At 48.3% G+C, this 18,229-nt stretch overlaps 1 protein-coding gene across 1 annotated transcript in view; it reads right to left on the reverse strand.

Moving 5' to 3' along the window:
* Positions 1 to 2,105: 2,105 nt before the first annotated feature.
* mef2b (myocyte enhancer factor 2b) overlaps positions 2,106 to 18,229 on the reverse strand; it is a 138,835-nt gene continuing 122,711 nt past the window's right edge. The window contains exons 6-9 of the mRNA XM_038778274.1: positions 13,072 to 13,241; positions 10,097 to 10,199; positions 5,043 to 5,193; positions 2,106 to 3,147 (exon numbers count right to left, since the gene is read on the reverse strand). Coding sequence (XP_038634202.1) covers positions 2,847 to 3,147; positions 5,043 to 5,193; positions 10,097 to 10,199; positions 13,072 to 13,241 — 725 coding nt within the window. The 3' untranslated portion in view covers positions 2,106 to 2,846. The remainder of the gene's footprint in view (positions 3,148 to 5,042; positions 5,194 to 10,096; positions 10,200 to 13,071; positions 13,242 to 18,229) is intronic.

The raw sequence follows: 18,229 nt of genomic DNA on the forward strand, positions 1-18,229 counted from the left end.
CTGTGCTTTGTTTTTTGACATGCGGCAAATACAACAATAAGATTGAAACTCGGGAGTGTTCAGAGTTTGCAGCACACGTTAATTAACTCTCATTATAAATGAAATTATAAAGTACTGCAGTTTCAGTTTCTAGCTGCCCTATAAATCACAGCAAAAGTTGCCAACATCTTCATTCAAACTGTTGTAATGTTTGCTTTCCCTTGTACAGTGTTGTCCCCCGGGACACAGGGAGGGACAGGGTAACAGAGCTGAAGGATTCAATGAAGTTATTAAGATCTTATTTTTATGTGGCATGAGGTTTCACCCCCTGTGTTCAACAGAGGTTTGTTGGGGGGGGGGGGGGGGGGGGGGGGGGGTGTCAGGATGAGTTCTAAAGCATGTTTATATTCTGCAAAAAATTCAAGGCACCATATCATGGGAAACAAATTTCCCTTTATCAAAAATATGCTTGGTGCCTATTTAATCCAATAGGGATTTGTGAGCAAAAGTTTCATTGAATCGCTACACTCCTTCTTGTCCCAAAGGTGTTGGCTCTTAGTGAGGTACCGTCTCCCGCACACCAGGGAGACGAGGAGAAGGGAGGTGAGGGGAAGGTAAGGAGAAGAGGAGATGTCACAGGAGGTAAAGGGAGAAGAGGGGAAGTGAGGGGAGAGGAGGGAGGGGTAGGGGAATTATCATAAATGTAGCTAATAAGTCGCCTTAAGCTTGCTCCCGGACCAGGAACAATAAAAGGCATAGTGTCACTCGCACAATTTACATCCTCATGACAAAAAAGTGGCACAGGCACCTTCTCCCCGAATGCACAGCCAAAACAAATGTTTCCACACACTTTCCATTTTACCCCCACCTTTAAACGGGTCTCACACAGAGAAAAGAAAAGAGACACAGAAATCTATTCGCACTGCGAAAAACCTTCACTTTTAAAAAATAAAACTGAACAATATTTAACAAAGGAACGGTCTCCCGTTTGAAACCAGGGGAGTTTTAACCCAAGACTCGAGTATTCAGGAGCAGTGAGAACCAGTGATACATTTCCACCGCACCCAGGAAATTTATCACGGGTTAAGATGCCCAGAGTTTATAGAAATCCATTTTCAGCCTGTGATATTCACAGAATAAATGATAGAATGTGTCATCTCCAACATCTAATGAAAGGTTCTTTCAACCTAACCTGCCTGACGGGATCAGAGAGAGGCCTGGTTTTTACATCTTCCCTAATTTTACTTTTGGTCGGAGTGAGTGAGGGGCAATGTCAAAAGGGATGCAAAGCCTGCATTCCTCCCAATCCTGTGGGATTCCTGCCCAGCGACCTAGGTTAAAGCGAGGCCCCACCCCTTCCCGAAACATGCCATGTGGGTGCGGGAGTAAGAGCCATTTGTGGGGAATGAAGAAGAATTTGCTCCAATGGGGGTCCACCTTCAATTGTGTTTCCCGGCCCCATCTCCCCCCCTCTCAAAATATCCAGCCATTGGATTACCAGCTGTATTCCCGGGTCAGCCAGGATTCCCCTGTGACACTGTGGATTGGCGCCAACGTGCCAACTTGAGGCAGGCAAGGATGAGTTCCTGATCTTAGCTGGGCTGTGGGTGAGCACTGAGCAGAGAGCTGTAATCCTCTGCTGTCTAACATAGAACATACAATGCAGAAGGAGGCCATTCGGCCCATCGAGTCTGCACTGACCCATTTAAGCCCTCACTTCCAGCCTATCCCCGTAACCCAATAACCCCTCCTAACCTTTTTTTTTTGGTCACTAAGGGCAATTTATCATGGCCAATCCACCTAATCTGCACATCTCTGGACTTGTGGGAGTAAACCGGAGCGCCCGGAGGAAACCCACGCAGACACGGGGAGAACGTGCAGACTCCGCACAGACAGTGACCCAGCGGGGAATCGAACCTGGACCCTGGTACTGTTAGGCCACAGTGCTATCCACTTGTGCTACCGTGCTGCCCACACCCATGGCTTAGTGGGGAAATGGGCATGCTTTCTGTTCCATATAAAACCACAAAGTTGCCCATGCCTATTCCAGAATGTACAAGTAAGCATAATTTTTGCCGGGGCTGGTAATAAGGCGGGGGGGGGGGGGGGGGGGGGGGGAGGGGTGCCATATATAGTCAAACCTCCTGCCATCAAACAGGTGAGGATAGGCCACTTGCACCGGTAGTGTACCGGGCGCCCAGCGCCCAGAGAAATCATTGCCCCAGGATTGTCCGTGTTATGTCCTGCCAACTCTCCCTCCCTCAGTCACGGACCAAGGATTGAGCTCAGGGTTTTTCATGGCCCATATGGAAACAAATGCATGACAAGGGGAGGCAAATTTAGCACATGCGACTGAAGAAGGGAGCCGCAGATGTGAAAGGCGGAGGAAGGGATAAGGAATTAAAAAAATAAATGCACCAAAGGACAGAAACATAATGACAGAAGCCAGCACGACGGCCTCTAACCAGCCGAGGCTCTGGGGAGGAGTTGGAGTGAGGGAAAGAGAGAGAAGGAATACAAGGCTATGGGCCAAGTGCTGGAAAATGGGATTAGAATAGTTAGGTGGTTGTTTTTGACCTACACAGAAATGACGGGCCTAAGGGCCTTGCTGTCGATCTCTATGACTCCGTGGGAAATGGAGGAGGCGGAAACATCCGCTTGTCCTGCTCCCTCAATCCTATCCCCAATCAAATTGGTAACTGCCAGCCTGGTTCTCAAAGGGTTAACAGATTCAACGTAAATTAATTCCTGGCCCCTATGCTGGAGAACACAGGAACAACTGCAAATCAAAATAAAAGCAAGATCCAGGAGCTGCCTCCGTCAGTTTTTTTCTTAAAAACGGTAAATTTCGGCATAGCCACGGAGCGTCATCTCTGCCAGCTGTCCACAAGGCGCATCCGTTTGGCTGTGAGGCTTTCCTCGTCCCTGGCCGGGGGCCGGGTCAGCACAATGGGGCACTGGTAGCCCTTGGCGTAATCCTTGGGTTCTTCACAGGGACTGTGAGCGCCGTCTAGCCCGCTGAGTGCCAATCGTCCCTCGTGGAAGATTCCACCACCCCCTCCTCCTCCGTCGCTGTGGGGGGAGGCGCGTTCCGACTTGATGTTGACCGTTTGAAAAGTAGGTAAGGCCAAGCTGGAGCCCTGGCTCAAGTGGGAGTTGCCAATAACCCTAGCAAGGAGAAAGAGAGAGAGAGAGGAAACAAAAATTAGGTAGTGTTTGACATACAGGTTAACCCCATCTACCCCCCTTGGTTCTGTAACCCTAACACCCTTCCCTAATAAAAGCCACGAATCTCAGAGGTTTTGACATTTTCTACCAACTCCCAGCCTCAACAGCGGTTGGAGTGGGGCTTTGCCACCTGAAGAAATAATGTCTGTTTATCTTTCCCGATCAACTTCTTTAATCATCAGTTATAGAATCTCTACAGCGCAGAAAGGGCCATTCAGCCCATCGACTCTGCACTGACCATCCCAAAAAGCACTTTAACTAGACCCACTCCTCTGCCCTGTCCCCATAACCCTCATGCAGTGATCCTGGCCAATCTATCAACCTGCACATCTTTGGACACTGAGGGGCAATTTAGCATGACCACTCCACCCAACCTGCACATCTTTGGACTGTGGGAGGAAACTGGAGCACCAGGAGGAAACCCTCAGAGACATGGGGAGAACGTGCAGACTCCACACAGACAGTGACCCAAGGCTGGATTCGAATCCAGGCCTCCAGCACTGTGAGACTGTAGTGCTAAGCACTCCTTAAGCCCTCCTTAATCCTCTATCCTGGAGGAAATACCAGCTTCATCATAATTTAACCTTTTAGCCTCAGTTGAGAGTCCCAGGTTCGATTCCCCGCCGGGCCACTAGCGGTGCGGAGTCTGCACGTTTTTCCCGTGTCTGCGTGGGTTTCCTCCGGGTGCTCTGGTTTCCTCCCACAGTCCAAAGATGTGCAGGTTCGGTGGATTGGTCATGCTAAATTGCCCTTAGTGTCCAAAAAGGTTAGGAGGGGTTATTGGGTTACGGAGATAGGGTGGAAGAGGGCTTAAGTGGGTCAGTGCAGACTCAATGGGCCAAATGGCCCCTTCTGCACTGTATGTTCTATCTAATCCTGCCACCTGGTGTGAAGCAACCCTGTCCCAGTAGTCTTTTGTGCGAGGAGTTGAGAACATTAAGCAGTGTGTCAAAAATGATCTGCTTTTCTTTCTAATTGACAGGAATCTGGACGTTAATATTTAATCAAACATGACTTTAAAACGTCGCTTGGAAAGAAAAGCATGATTTTTCCAAAAAAGCTTAAAAATAAAGTGCAGGGTTACAGCCGTAAAGAAACAGGATAGGATTTGACGCACTGTAAATGCAGTGTGATTATCACCATGGCCTGCATGTGCACAATGCTGCACATTCTTCAAGCTCCCCCAGATTTATGGGTCAACAGCAGGAGACAGACTCAAGTCTTGATCCTCTCCATGTTAAAAGTCAAATCAGGTGGGGCCTGGCGACAGATAAATATATATTTATTTATTTTCGAAAAATAAATTTAGTGTACCCAATTCTTTTTTCCAATTAAGGGGCAATTTAGCGTGGCCAATCCACCTACCCTGCACATCTTTGCGTTGTGGGGGCGAGACCCACGCAGACACGGGGAGAATGTGCAAACTCCACACGGACAGTGACCCGGGGCCGGGATCGAACCCGGGTCCTTGGCGCCGTGAGGCCACAGTGCTAACCACTGCGCCACCGTGCTGGGGGGACGGATAAGGAATGATTATGGATATCCAAGGTGATATCTCAGGTCCTGCCCAGGATGGAGATGATTGGGTCAGTTACCTGTTAATCACAGTTGGATGTCACAGACTGCTGTGAGGGACAGGGGCGAAAAATTGCTGTCGTTTTGATCATGAGATAGGTTTGCTGTAGTTTGTAGAGGTTCTTATTAAATAGACTTTGTTAGTTTGCTGATTCCTGTGAAATAGACTGCAACAGGTTCCTGCCCGCCTCCAGCCCTCTGGTGTACACAGAGCTGCCCACAGACTCTCAGTGTGATTACAGCTGGGATATCTGACCTACCCTAGGTGGGGGTGTGGTGAAGATTGAAGGTCCGCCTGGTGTGAATGATGGTGCTGGTGCTGTCGTGGATGCCAAATTGCAGACTGGTCCGGATGGACTCCGCCTGGCGAGTTGTACACGGAGACAGATGCGTTGTCATTCAGTGAGTAACCTGCAGATGAACAGGGAGCAGGAAAAGAAAGTAACGGTTAATAAAACCCAGTTTGTGTATGTGAAATTGAAGGTACTTTAGAATAAGCAAGTTGTTGTGATCTGGAGTGTGCTGCCACCCTACCCCGTAACCCAATAACCCCATCTAACCTTTTTTGGACACTGAGGGCAATTTATCATGGCCAATCCATCTAACCTGCACGTCTTTGGACTGTGGGAGGAAACCGGAGCACCCGGAGGAAACCCACGCACACACGGGGAGAACTTGCAGACTCCGCACAGACAGTGACCCAGCGGGGAATCGAACCTGGGACCCTGGCGCTGTGAAGCCACAGTGCTATCCACTTGTGCTACTGTACTGACCTAAATGAAAATGCCCCAAGTGAAAATGAAAAACTTGTAGGCCCATAGGGAAAGAGAATGGGAGTGGGCCTAATTGGATACTTTTCTCAAAGAGGCAGGGCAGACACAAATGGCTGAATGACCTCCTATTTATTTAATCAGTGTCAGCCATGGCTAGTGGCTCTCCCACACCCGAGTCAGAATGACGTGTGTTCAAGTCCCACGCCAGAGATTTTTTTTTTTAAATCTCCAATTAATGGGCAATTTAGCTGTTCTGTTATGTACTCTGGGATAACACAGGCTGCAACTGGATGCAGCTTTGACCAAAAGATACTCCAGACCTTGAAGTTAGTTCAATCTGATTTATTGAATCAGTTGCACAGTTAGCACAGTTCTCCGAGTTCGACTCTCTGCTAACCTAAGTGCGGTTACTCTGTCTGACTGAACCAGACTAGCTCTTAGCCACGTGCTGGAGGTGTGATACTGTACATACACCCTGACTCACTCTGTAGATGTTCATCAGCGGAAAGAGGCGGAGTGAGTGCCTCGTGCCTTTTATAGAGAGATACCACCCCTGAGTGTCCTGCCTGCTCATTGGTCATGTCCTGTTCTCTGTGTTCATTAGCTGCCTGTGTGTATATCATTATCTGCATGTCTGCACATCATGACTTTAGCGTTGTGCCAATCCACCTATCCTGCACATCTTTGGGTTGTGGGGGTGGGGGGGGGGGGAGAGGGGGGGAAAGAGACCCACACAGACACGGGGAGAAAGTGCAAACTGAACACGGACAGTGACCCGGGGCCGGGATCGAATCCGGGTCCTCGGCGCCATGAGGCAGCTGTGCTAACCACTGCGCTGCCGTGTCGCCCCACTCCAGAAACTGAGAAAACACTGGCTAATGCTCCTAGTGCAGGTACTGAGGGGGTGGCTGCATTGTCGGATATTCTGACTATCACATGACATATTGAAGCGAGGCCTCGCCTGCCCTCTCAGATGGGCACAAACGATCCACTGGCCACTATTTCACAGGAGTTCAGGGAGTTCTTCCTGATATCCTGCCAATATTTGTCACTCAACAAACTTTAAAAATAACCCAGACAATCTGGCCACTGAGGGAGACAGTGGCGTAGTGGGAATGACACTAGACTAGTAATCCAGGGGTAAAGCTGTGGGTTCAAATCCCACCAGGACAGCTGATGGAATTTAAAATCAATAAATAAAATCTGGAATTGAAAGCTAGTCTCAGCAATGGCGGCCATGAAACTATCAGCAATTGTAAAAATAAACTATCTGGCTTCCTAATGTCATCCTTACCCAGTCGGGCCTACACTGTGACCCCTGACCCACAGCAAAGCGGTTGATTCTTAATGGCCCAGAGAACCACACTCTTTAAGGGCAATTATTGCTGTTTGTGGGATCTTGCTTAGTGTAAATTGGCTTCTGTGTTTTCCCCACATTATAACAGTGACCACATAACCTCCTGGGGCTGTGAAAGTGGCGATATAGATGCAAGTCGTTCTTTTTGTCATTCAATTAATTCAGGTTCATGGGATCTTGTGGCCGTCCTCCAAATGACAAATCCTATCAGATTCACCCTTAACTTGCGGGAGGCGAATGAACATCTTATCTATCTTAGCACGGCAGCATTAAACGGCTTTGAGTCTACTGTCTGGCGCAAATCAAGGATTTCTGACTCTCCTGTCAGTGTACACGGCAGAGGCAGATGTAAAACAAAGCCAAATGCGTGTTGATCCAGGGGTCACAAAAGGTGACATAAGGGAGCGAGCAACCATCCACGTTGGCGCCAAGTTGCCAACTCAGGCTGAACGCACTCCGGCCCAATTCCCGATGTGACCTCTCTCCTCCAACCACCCGTCTGCTCAAACGGCCTTCATATTTTCCCGCCACTCCCCCGCCAATCTTCTTTAATTAACGAACAAAAAGATGGACCTTACATTTCTGGGGACTCCAGGGCAATCCTGGAGGGTTGGCGACAATGGAGACGGCACCAGTTGCAACAGGGCTGCAGCCACACTAACTAATTTAGGTTCTTGATGTCAGGATGCTCGTCTCACAGCCCGCCCTTGGCGGGGACAAAATTAAACTTGGCCGAGTAGCAAAGAGACTTTGCGTTGCCCCTTAACAGGCCACACACCGCTCAAGATTGGGGCAGAAAGTTGGCCATGATCTAATTAAATGGCAGGGCAGATTCGAGTGGACGTATGTCCTACTCCTTTTCCATTTTTCTTATTTTCTCTTGGAGGCAGCTGACCGGATTGAGTTGCGCTAGCCTCCTTCACCCATGAGGTGGCAGTAGTAAGCAACAAGTCCAGCAAGATCGGTCAAGGAACATTAAGCTTCTACTTGACATCGAACAGGGGCCACTGTTAGATTTGTAGTCTAAAACCAATGTCTGTATCGTGCTCGCCTCTTAGACCTAGGTTACAAAGCATCATACAATGACTGCGGCCACAAAGGAACTCTGGGTTTGTGTTCTCTGCTCTCTGCGAAGCGAATTTTAAACAGCTATTTGTAAGCAGCAACTCATTCTGTTAACATCAAAAGGTTCTATCTCAGATCAGAGGAATGAACAGAAAAGTCTCCTCTACCTTCTGGCTGTTAAGGGCCCAAAGACAGATGAATTTTGTACATTCACCGCTGGTCCTGGCACCATGTGGGCAACGCCACATAACAACTCCTAAGCGAGAGTGCATTGACAATCCTGGCAAGTGTCAGGTCGCACTTTGAAGGATCCTGCTGTGCACAAATTGCCTGCCACATTTCCTATTCAGTGATGCTGTGGAATGGCTGCTATTGAAGGAAATAAGAACAGTTGCATTTCTGGCATGGTGAGCCACTATTGTGAGGCTGGAGCTCAGATGTAGGCAAACCATAGAGGGAGCTTTACTCCATATCTAACCCCATGCTGCACCTGCCCTGGGAGTGTTTGATGGGGACAGTGTAGAGGGAGCTTTACTCCATATCTAACCCCATGCTGCACCTGCCCTGGGAGTGTTTGATGGGGACAGTGTAGAGGGAGCTTTACTCTGTATCTAACCCCGTGCTGTACCTGTCCTGGGAGTGTTTGATGGGGACAGTGTAGAGGGAGCTTTACTCCATATCTAACCCCATGCTGCACCTGCCCTGGGAGTGTTTGATGGGGACAGTGTAGAGGGAGCTTTACTCCATATCTAACCCCATGCTGCACCTGCCCTGGGAGTGTTTGATGGGGACAGTGTAGAGGGAGCTTTACTCTGTATCTAACCCCGTGCTGTACCTGTCCTGGGAGTGTTTGATGGGGACAGTGTAGAGGGAGCTTTACTCCATATCTAACCCCATGCTGCACCTGCCCTGGGAGTGTTTGATGGGGACAGTGTAGAGGGAGCTTTACTCCATATCTAACCCCATGCTGCACCTGCCCTGGGAGTGTTTGATGGGGACAGTGTAGAGGGAGCTTTACTCTGTATCTAACCCCGTGCTGTACCTGTCCTGGGAGTGTTTGATGGGGACAGTGAAGAGGGAGCTTTACTCCATATCTAACCTGTGCTGTACCTGTCCTGGGAGTATTTGATGGGGACAGTGTAGAGGGAGCTTTACTCTGTATCTAACACTGTGCTGTACCTGTCCTGGGAGTGTTTGATGGGGACAGTGTAGAGGGAGCTTTACTCTGTATCTAACCCCGTGCTGTACCTGTCCTGGGAGTGTTTGATGGGGACAGTGTAGAGGGAGCTTTACTCTGTATCTAACACTGTGCTGTACCTGTCCTGGGAGTGTTTGATGGAGACTTTTCTAAAGGGAGCTTTAATCTGTATCTATCGTATAGAAGGTTAGGAGTCACGTGGAGTGTTTCATGTGCAACCAATTCCTTTCTGGCCAATTTACATTCTCATTGACCATTTAAAGGGTCCCGGGATGTGTACACAGCTACAGACACATTGTGCTAATGATCTGATAATCTGTTTTTCATGATATTGAGTGAGGGCTAAATATTGTCCAGGCCACTGGCAAGACCCTCCTCTACTTTTCTTTGAACAGTGTCAAAAAAATCTATTCCGTCCATTAGGGCCTGGGTATCTTCCGAAAGACAGCACCTCTGACAGTGCAGCCCTTCCTCAGTACAGCCACGGGGAATGTCAGCCTGGATTATATTCTCAAAGTCTGGAGCAGGTTTTGCAGAAACTTCTGACTCAGAGACAGGAGTGCTCCCAACTGAGCCAAGCTGACAAAAAGGCACCGGGATGTACTTCCTCCAGCCCAGAACTATCCTCCATAACCTTTTTGACACAAGAGCCCGTGCAAGCGGGTGTGCAGATGAGACTGGTTCGAGCACCTTGCCGTTGGCCTCTGATCAGTCAACTCAGTGTAGGGTCAAGGACAAACAAGTCTGAGATCTTCCCGTTCTCCATGGCTTACAAAAGGAAGCATTGAGCTGCTAAAGCATCAAGAGCTGCCTCATGAATCATCTTTACTGCCTGTAATGTGCAGGTGAAGGTGGGGATGGAGGCATCACAAGGAAGTAGATGGACAGTCGCAAAGTACACTGATCAGCAAATATTCCTACCAGTTAGGCCGGAGGAGTAACCACCTAATCCATGGCCAGTTAGACTGGGGGTTGTCATGGTAACCATCGGTGAGGTGGGTTGTAGAGCTGAAGTGTTCGTTCTCTGGGGAGAGAAAAAAAAAAAGGTTAAAAATAGCACGTAACAATTTTCGCACCAGAATATTTCTTGCATAATTCTGTGCGAAATGTCCTAAAATGGGACATCAATTGCTCCCACGTCAGAACTAAGCTCTGCCAATGTCTGACATGATTTCTGTCCTCCACGCTGACACAAACTTTTCCTTTTCTTCTTTCCTATAGAGCAGCAATGCACACGCACCCACCCCCCCGCACCCCCCACCCCCCCCCCGCCCAGCCCCCACACCACCGTTTTTCCTGGCTCTGCACTCGCCCATTGTTAAGTCTTTAACTTATTCCAGGTCTGACAGTTTACAGCTGAGCTTCAGCCTGAAACAGGAATATTTCGCTCTCCGCAGACGCTGCCAGATCTGCCGGGTGTTTCCATGCCTGCATCAGGGATTAGATCAATTTTCAAGCAACCTTTTCTCCGTCAACAGTGCTCAGTCTGAACCACTTTCCACCCACTTGTAAGGCCACTTTGAGCAAAGCTGCCAATTCAGTGTTACATTGTTGGGAGTTTTTGTATCGTAGGGCGGAATTCTCTCATCATAGAATTTACAGTGCTTAAGGAGGCCATTCGGCCCATCGAGTCTGCTCCGGCTCCTGGAAAGAGCACGCCACCCAAGCCTACAGCTCCACCCCTCCACATTTCCACCCTATCTCCGTAACCCTACCTAACCTTTTTTTTGGGAGCACCAATGGCAATTTAACATGGCCATTCCACCTAACCTGCACATCTTTGGACTGTGGGAGGAAACCGCAGCACCCGGAGGAAACCCACGCACACATGGGGAGAACGTGCAGATTCCGCACAGACAGGGACCCAAGCCGGGAATCGAACCTGGGACCCTGGAGCTGTGAAGCAACTTCTGAGTCTATGTCCTGTGGTGCGGGCGAGAACGTGGAGTGTTTCCCGTTGCGCAGGCGGGCCTCATTAATTATATGCGCAATCGGGTGGTTTGCACCATATTAGGTGGCGGGGCAGGCCTGATGGCGTGTAGTCCGCCTTTGTATCCAGTGCCCAACATCACCGACTCACTATTGAAGAAAGTGAAGATGGATCTCCCGGAACATTTTGGCCTGGAAGATGGGTCATCCCGGTGACACTGAATCGTGACAATCCACTGGTAGATTCTCCCCCCCCACCCATTGCTGTGATGTTACAGGGTCGAGGGTTGCTGACAGCTTCTATTCTGAACTCTGAACTAATTCCCAGGCATTGGATTGGATTTGTTTATTGTCACGTGTACCAAGGTACAGTGAAAAGTATTTTGCTGCGAGCAGCTCAACAGATCATTAAGTACATGAAAAAAAAAGAGAATAAAAGAAAATACATAATAGGGCAACACAAGGTGCACAATGTAACTACATAAGCACCGGCATCGGGTGAAGCATACAGGGGTATAGTGTTAATGAGGTTAGTCCATAAGAGGGTCGTTTAGGAGTCTGGTAACAGCGGGGAAGAAGCTGTTTTTGAGCCTGTTCGTGCCTGTTCTCAGACTTTAGTATCTCCTGCCCGATGGAAGAAGTTCAGGGGATAGTTCAGGTGAACCCTGCCATCGGCACGCCATGGTGTTTGAGATGTGTTTTACACCAGGGTGTTTTCCCCACTGGCACTGCAGAGATTCAGGCATGGGGTGGACGATTCCAGTCGGGCCTCTGTCTGCATCCCATCAGCGGGATGCAAATCAGTTTCACACCGGCCTCCAGCGGGTTTCCAGACGTTTCATGGTGGGCACCAGCAAAAGACACTGCGGGAAATTCACGCTGGCATGATTTTTGCCCCCCCCCGCCATTGTACCTGCCATGGGAGAATTTTGCCCCGAGACTGGAAGTGAGAAATTGGATTGAGCACTGATGGAAAACAACCAATGTTATCTCTACAATGGTCAATCAATAACTCCCAGATCAGTTATACTACATTTAGATATAGGATAAAGCTTACTCTATCCTGACGTTTCTATGACTCAACTTCAGAATACGTTCCCTCACACCACTGGGAGTGACATTTCAGTCATAGCTACGGTCTCTCAGAGTTAGGCTACCAACTTGTTTCAAATTTGCACCCATGTTATTCTGTTGGCCAAACCCTCTACCATTTGGATTGTCTGAAGTCAGTGGTATAGCCTATCAGATAGATGGGGCATTCATCCAATCAGTGCCTTAGAGAGGATGCAACAAAACTTTGTTGCATGGAATGAGAAGGTTGTTCAATCAGGAGAGATTGAGTGGAATGTGTCTATATTGTCGGGAGCTTAGAAGAACGAGAGGTGTTCTCATTGAAGCATTTATATCCTGGAAGTGCTTGAGAGGCTGTTTCTCCTGGTTGGAAGGTCTTAAACTAGATTTCTGGAATGTAAGGGAATCGAGGCTGAATATCAGCTGCCATCTTATGGAATGGCGTAACAGGTTTAAAGGGCAATATTTTTAAAATTAAATTTAGAGTACCCAATTCATTTTTTCCAATTAAGGAGCAATTTAGTATGGCCAATCCACCTAACCTGCACATCTTTGGGTTGTGAGGGCGAAACTCCGCAAACACGAGGAGAATGTGCAAACTCCACATGGACAGTGACCCAGAGCCAGGATCGAATCTGGGACCTCGGCGCCGTGAGGCTGCAGGGCCACCGTGCTGCCCTTGAAGGGCAATATAACCTACACCTGCACCTACTCGGTATGTTCTTGCGCTATTATTAAGGCCTTTTCACCAAAGTCCCATAAGGGGAGTGCGTTAACCTACTGTCTGGATGTGTTTTCACAGGATTATCATCAAAGTGCGGAGGAAAGTCAAAAGGATTCTGATAACTCATGAAGTGTAGGAATAAGTGGCCAACCAATTGGAGTCAAGTTCTCACCATTGCAGCAACCATGTTCCTGGAGCCAGTTGAGACTGCGTGCATTTCAACTCTCCGGTTGTCGGGGCCAAGGTTCACAGGGGTCGGCGACCTTGTTGCCATGTTTCTATTGAGGTTACCAGGGGAGACCAGCATCCCTGGTGAGACATGGGTATTCAAGTAACCAGCACCTGTCACACAAAAGGAAATCAGTACACGATGATAAGTGATCAGTAAACAAGATTTGACCACATTTACATTGCTGGTTTAATCTGTAAAACCCGTTGTGAAATCTAGATGAATGACCAAGACTCACAATGAAGGAGAATATCAATGGCAAAAATATTAGGTGAAGAGGTAAGGGAAATTGAGAAGTGGTGGGATTTGAACCCACGACATAGTAGTAACCATAGGACCGGACCTCTGAATTACCACTATGCCAACATGGTCCCCTTAGATACTACAGCTTAGATATTAGAATCACGTCGATTCTTGGAGGAAGCAAAGGTAAAACATCATCCTGCTCCAAGACCCTCTGAGATCCCCAAACCTCTCCCAACTCCATCCTCCTGCTCATCTCCCCATTCCTTTGCTCCGCTATTGGCAGCTGGGTTTTATTTTTATCCACCCAAGTCTAGAACTCTAGAATTCACTCCAGAAAAGGGCAGCACGGTAGCACAAGTAGATAGCACTGTGGCTTCACAGCGCCAGAATCACAGTGTCATAATATACACATCAGTATATAATGGTGCAGACACACACTGACTGACACACTGCAAGACCAATCAACACACACAACACAGCAGCCAATCACCAGTTACAGCACACTCACTATAAAGCCAGAGGGCACTAGTTTTCCCGCTCATTCGGGATGCAGCCTCTGAGAAGGACAGAGCTCGCAGCTAGTAGCACAAACCTTCACCATGTGCTAACAGTTTAGACTAGGCAGGATAAGCATTGGTCTTCAGTTAATCTAACATAGTGTCGACCCACAGTGCAAGTATGTTCAACAGTTCTTAGCTTAATAAAATAGTGTTGTACTATTACAAGTGTTGGTAGCCTGTCTATGTTACTGCTAAGGTAAACGCAGTCTCCACAGATCCAGAGTACCCAACATATCACACAGGTTCGATTCCCCGCTGGGTCACTGTCTGTGCGGAGTCTGCACGTTCTCCCCGTGTGTGCGTGGGTTTCCTCCGGGTGCTCCGGTTTCCTCCCACAGTCCAAAGACGTGCAGGTTAGGTGGATTGGCCATGATAAATTGCCCTCAGTGACCAAAAAGGTTAGGAGGGGTTATTGGGTTACGGGGATGGGGTGGAGGTGAGGGCTTAAGTGGGTCAGTTGGAGACTCGATGGGCCGAATGGCCTCCTTCTGCACTGTATCTTCTAAACCTCCTTGGTTCTTTTTCTTCTCTTCTCTCTCCTCCTAGAACTTACCTCTTTGACAAGGTTTGTGGTCACCTGTCCTAAAATCTTGTTCTTTGGCTCAATTACTCTGCTCCGTTTCTGTCTGCAGAGGCATCCGGACCCGCTGAGTGTTTCCAACATTGTCTGCAGAATGTAGCAAAGCAAGCTTCCTCTACTCTGTCCCATCAATGAACCTCAGCCGCAACCTCACACCAGTAACCTGTGCAGCCATTTTGAGCAAGGTTACCAATTTAGTGGCAAATTATAACAGCGGAGTGACGTACAAGCTCAGACCAGGTAAGGATAGCAGGTAATCCTTCTCCGAAAGGATATTATTGAACCAGTTGGGTTGTGGATGACATTCCCACAGCTTTGTGGCCACTTATTTCATTCCTTTTAAAAAACCATTTGAATTCTCAAACTGTCGCGGTGCCGATTGAACTGCCGTTCTCCGGATTACTAGTCTCGGCGTCTCGGTTAGCAGTAACATAACCACTGTGCTGCTACGCCCTAATTTGGGTTGAGTGCTGACCTGTGAGTGTTTGATGCTGATGCCATCAGCTCAAAATAGAATGATCTTCATTCTACAGCACTAACACCCCAACCTCTGTGAACACACAACAGTAATACCATGCAAAGTTGACAGTGGGCTTAAGGTCAGTTCCTGATCGGTGAGGTGTTGATCTCAGCTGGGACTTCACTTGCTGTCTGGCCTAGCGCAGAGAGATTAAATACTTGCATTTCTGTAGCACCTTTCGTGGCCATAGGACATCCCAAAAATGCTGCACAGCCAGTGAAGTACTTTTGAAGTGTGATCTTTATTGAAGTGTGCAACAATCAAGTCTTACAAACAGCAATGCAATAATGACTAGATAATCGCTTTTAGGTTTTGGTTGAGTGATAAATATTGACCAGGAACCAGAAGTTACTTCCCTTTTCTTCTCTAACATGGTACCGTGAGATATTTTGCACTTATCTGGGAGCACAGATTAGGGCCTCAATTTAACATCACATCTGAACGATACATCCCAGCAGGACAGTGCTCCCTCGGACCTGGTACCGGGAGCGTTAACCTGGATGTTTGTCCTCGAGCCTCTGGAATGGGACTTCTACCCACAACCATTTGTTCGAGAGGCAAGTTGATAACCCACTGAGCCCCAGCAGACACAGAAAGATCACCTGAAGAAAGGGGTCACAGAATCACAACCCAGAAGGAGGCCATTCAGTCCATTATACCTGTGCCAGCTCTTCGTAGGAATCATCCAATTAGTCCCACTCTCCCCGTCTGCACTAATGGATTTACAATCCCCACCCCTCCCCCACCGCTTGTTGTCCTGAATGAACTTTCACCCCAGTGATAATAAATCTTTGAGGAGCAATACCAGCTTAAAGACTGCTCAGTTTGTGAACCTGTGGCTTGGAGCGTAATCTACATTCCTTGCTTTGTGAGGGTATATGTCATTTGAGGTAAGGATGGCTTCGGGTCAGTATTGGATATCAAAGAGCAGGGTGAAGCCAAGACATTAGGCTGGGTCCTCCGTCAACAGGATCCTCCGTTTCGCCGGTAGCGCACTTATGCTCACGGATTTCCCGACACGGAAACCCCATTGGCCGGCTGCCGGGACTGAGAATCTCGCTGCCGGCGTTGGCGTGCCGCACCTGAAAACAGGTGCGGCGAGACAGAGAATCCCGCCCATTATCACCACCGCTAATGCCAGAAATAGGTCATAGTCACCTTTGTCTCTCACCCTGACCCAGCCAAATGCTGGACAATGACTTTCGTACACATCTCAAAATTAATTTGTTCAAACTTAGGTATCAAACTTAGGTATCCGAAACCGGAAAACCCGGAGGAAACCCACGTATACACGGGGAGAACGTGCAAACTCCAGACAGTCAGGGCAGCACGGTGGCACAGTGGGTTAGCCCTGTTGCCTCACGGCGCCGAGGTCCCAGGTTCGAATCCCGGCTCTGGGTCACTGTGGAGTTTGCACATTCTCCCCGTGTTTGTGTGGTTTCGCCCCCACAACCCAAAGATGTGCAGGCTAGGTGGATTGGCCACGCTAAAATTGCCCCTTAATGGGAAAAAATGAATTGGGTACTCTAAATTTGAAAAAAAAAACTTAGGTATCAGCTATTTAAACATGAACCACCCTCAACCTCTCAATTTTAATCCAACCTGTAATTCACACCCAGGCATCTGTTACTCTACACAAACAACACAAGTGGCACAGTCGTTAGCACTGCTGCCTCACAGCGGCAGGGACCCATGTTCAATTCCCAACTGGGTCACTGATTGTGTGGAGTTTGTACGTTCTCCCAGTGTCTGCTCGGGTTTCCTCCGGGTGCTCCGGTTTCCTCCCACAGTCCAGAAATATATGGATTAGGTGGATTGGCCATTATAAATTGCCTCTTCGTGTCCAGGGGTGTGCAGGTTAGGTTGCAGGGGTAACAGGGATAGGGTGGTGTGGACATGGGTAGAGTGCTCTTTCGAAGGATCGTGCAGACTCGATGGGCCGAATGGCTTCCTCCTGCACTGTAGGGATTCCATGGGAAACCACCCGAACTGCTGAATTAGATTCCAGCCTATAATAATTCTGGTATCTGTTATTCTATAAAAATCACACAATCCCGCCGATTAGATTACAGCCTATAACTCACTCCTGGGTATCTAGTTTTCTTCTGTACAAACCATAATAGGAATTAACTGTAAGCAGATATGATGATAAAGTGAAACTGTCTGTGACTGTGGTCAACCTGATTAACACTTTTTACTTCTAAAAATCAATTTTAATGGTCGCTGTGTCATTGATGAATATTCTTTTAGAAATGATTAAACAAAGGGTCACAATGGCAGGTTTTCCCAGGGGAGGCAAGGACAGTCAACAGCACTAAACGGCTGCCGCACAACCTGCCTCCACTAGCTAGGTGAACCTCCTGCAGTTACCCATTGGCAGTGGGTTACCAACACCCCAGGGTTGCCCTCGAGGTTCTAGGGCTCTTCATCGGCACTGCAGCGAGCAACGTCCAGAGAGGGGGCAGCTGGATGTTGGGGGGTCATGTGATTAAACTTCCAGGAATATATTCAATCAGGACTGGCAATCCTCCATCAGTCCGGGTTTCTTAAAAAGGAATGCGTTGAAAAGATGTTCCTTCACCTGAGGAAGGAGCTGTGCTCCGAAAGCTAGTGATTTGAAACAAACCTGTTGGACTTTAACCTGGTGTTATAAGACTTCTTACTGTGCTCACCCCAGTCCAGCGCCGGCATCTCCTCATCATGAAAAGATGTGGGCGTGGCTGTCAATGCCAATATTCATGGTCCAGCCCTTAACACTCTCAAAATGTTGCTTCCCATTCTTGCATTCCTTTATTCATGACTTCACCAGCTGAGCAGGGATTCAATGCCATCCCATCTCGTTTAAGAAAACAAGAGATAAGTTTGCCTTGCATCCCAAAAGACGGCACAACAGGATTATCCTCGTCTCCAGTCGACAAATAAATCCAGAATTTTGAATAGAATAGTGGCGCTGTAGCATTTTTATCCCCATCCCTCTCTCCCGTGGGATAATCCTTTGCTTCCATTTGGCAAGTGGGATGCAGTTCTGCATCTGTGATTCTTACTGCGTGGGAAACCGTACTTAAAAGGCTCAGGCCCCATCAGTCCATCTCCCAGCATGTCACAACATCTCTGGGAGTAGGCCTCAATCAAGATCGTTGGGGTGATGATGCTTGGCAAAACATTAGAGAATAACACTGACTAGAGGTCGCCTCT

The sequence above is a fragment of the Scyliorhinus canicula genome, chromosome 18 (assembly GCF_902713615.1).
Source record: "Scyliorhinus canicula chromosome 18, sScyCan1.1, whole genome shotgun sequence".
Classification (NCBI taxonomy): domain Eukaryota; kingdom Metazoa; phylum Chordata; class Chondrichthyes; order Carcharhiniformes; family Scyliorhinidae; genus Scyliorhinus; species Scyliorhinus canicula.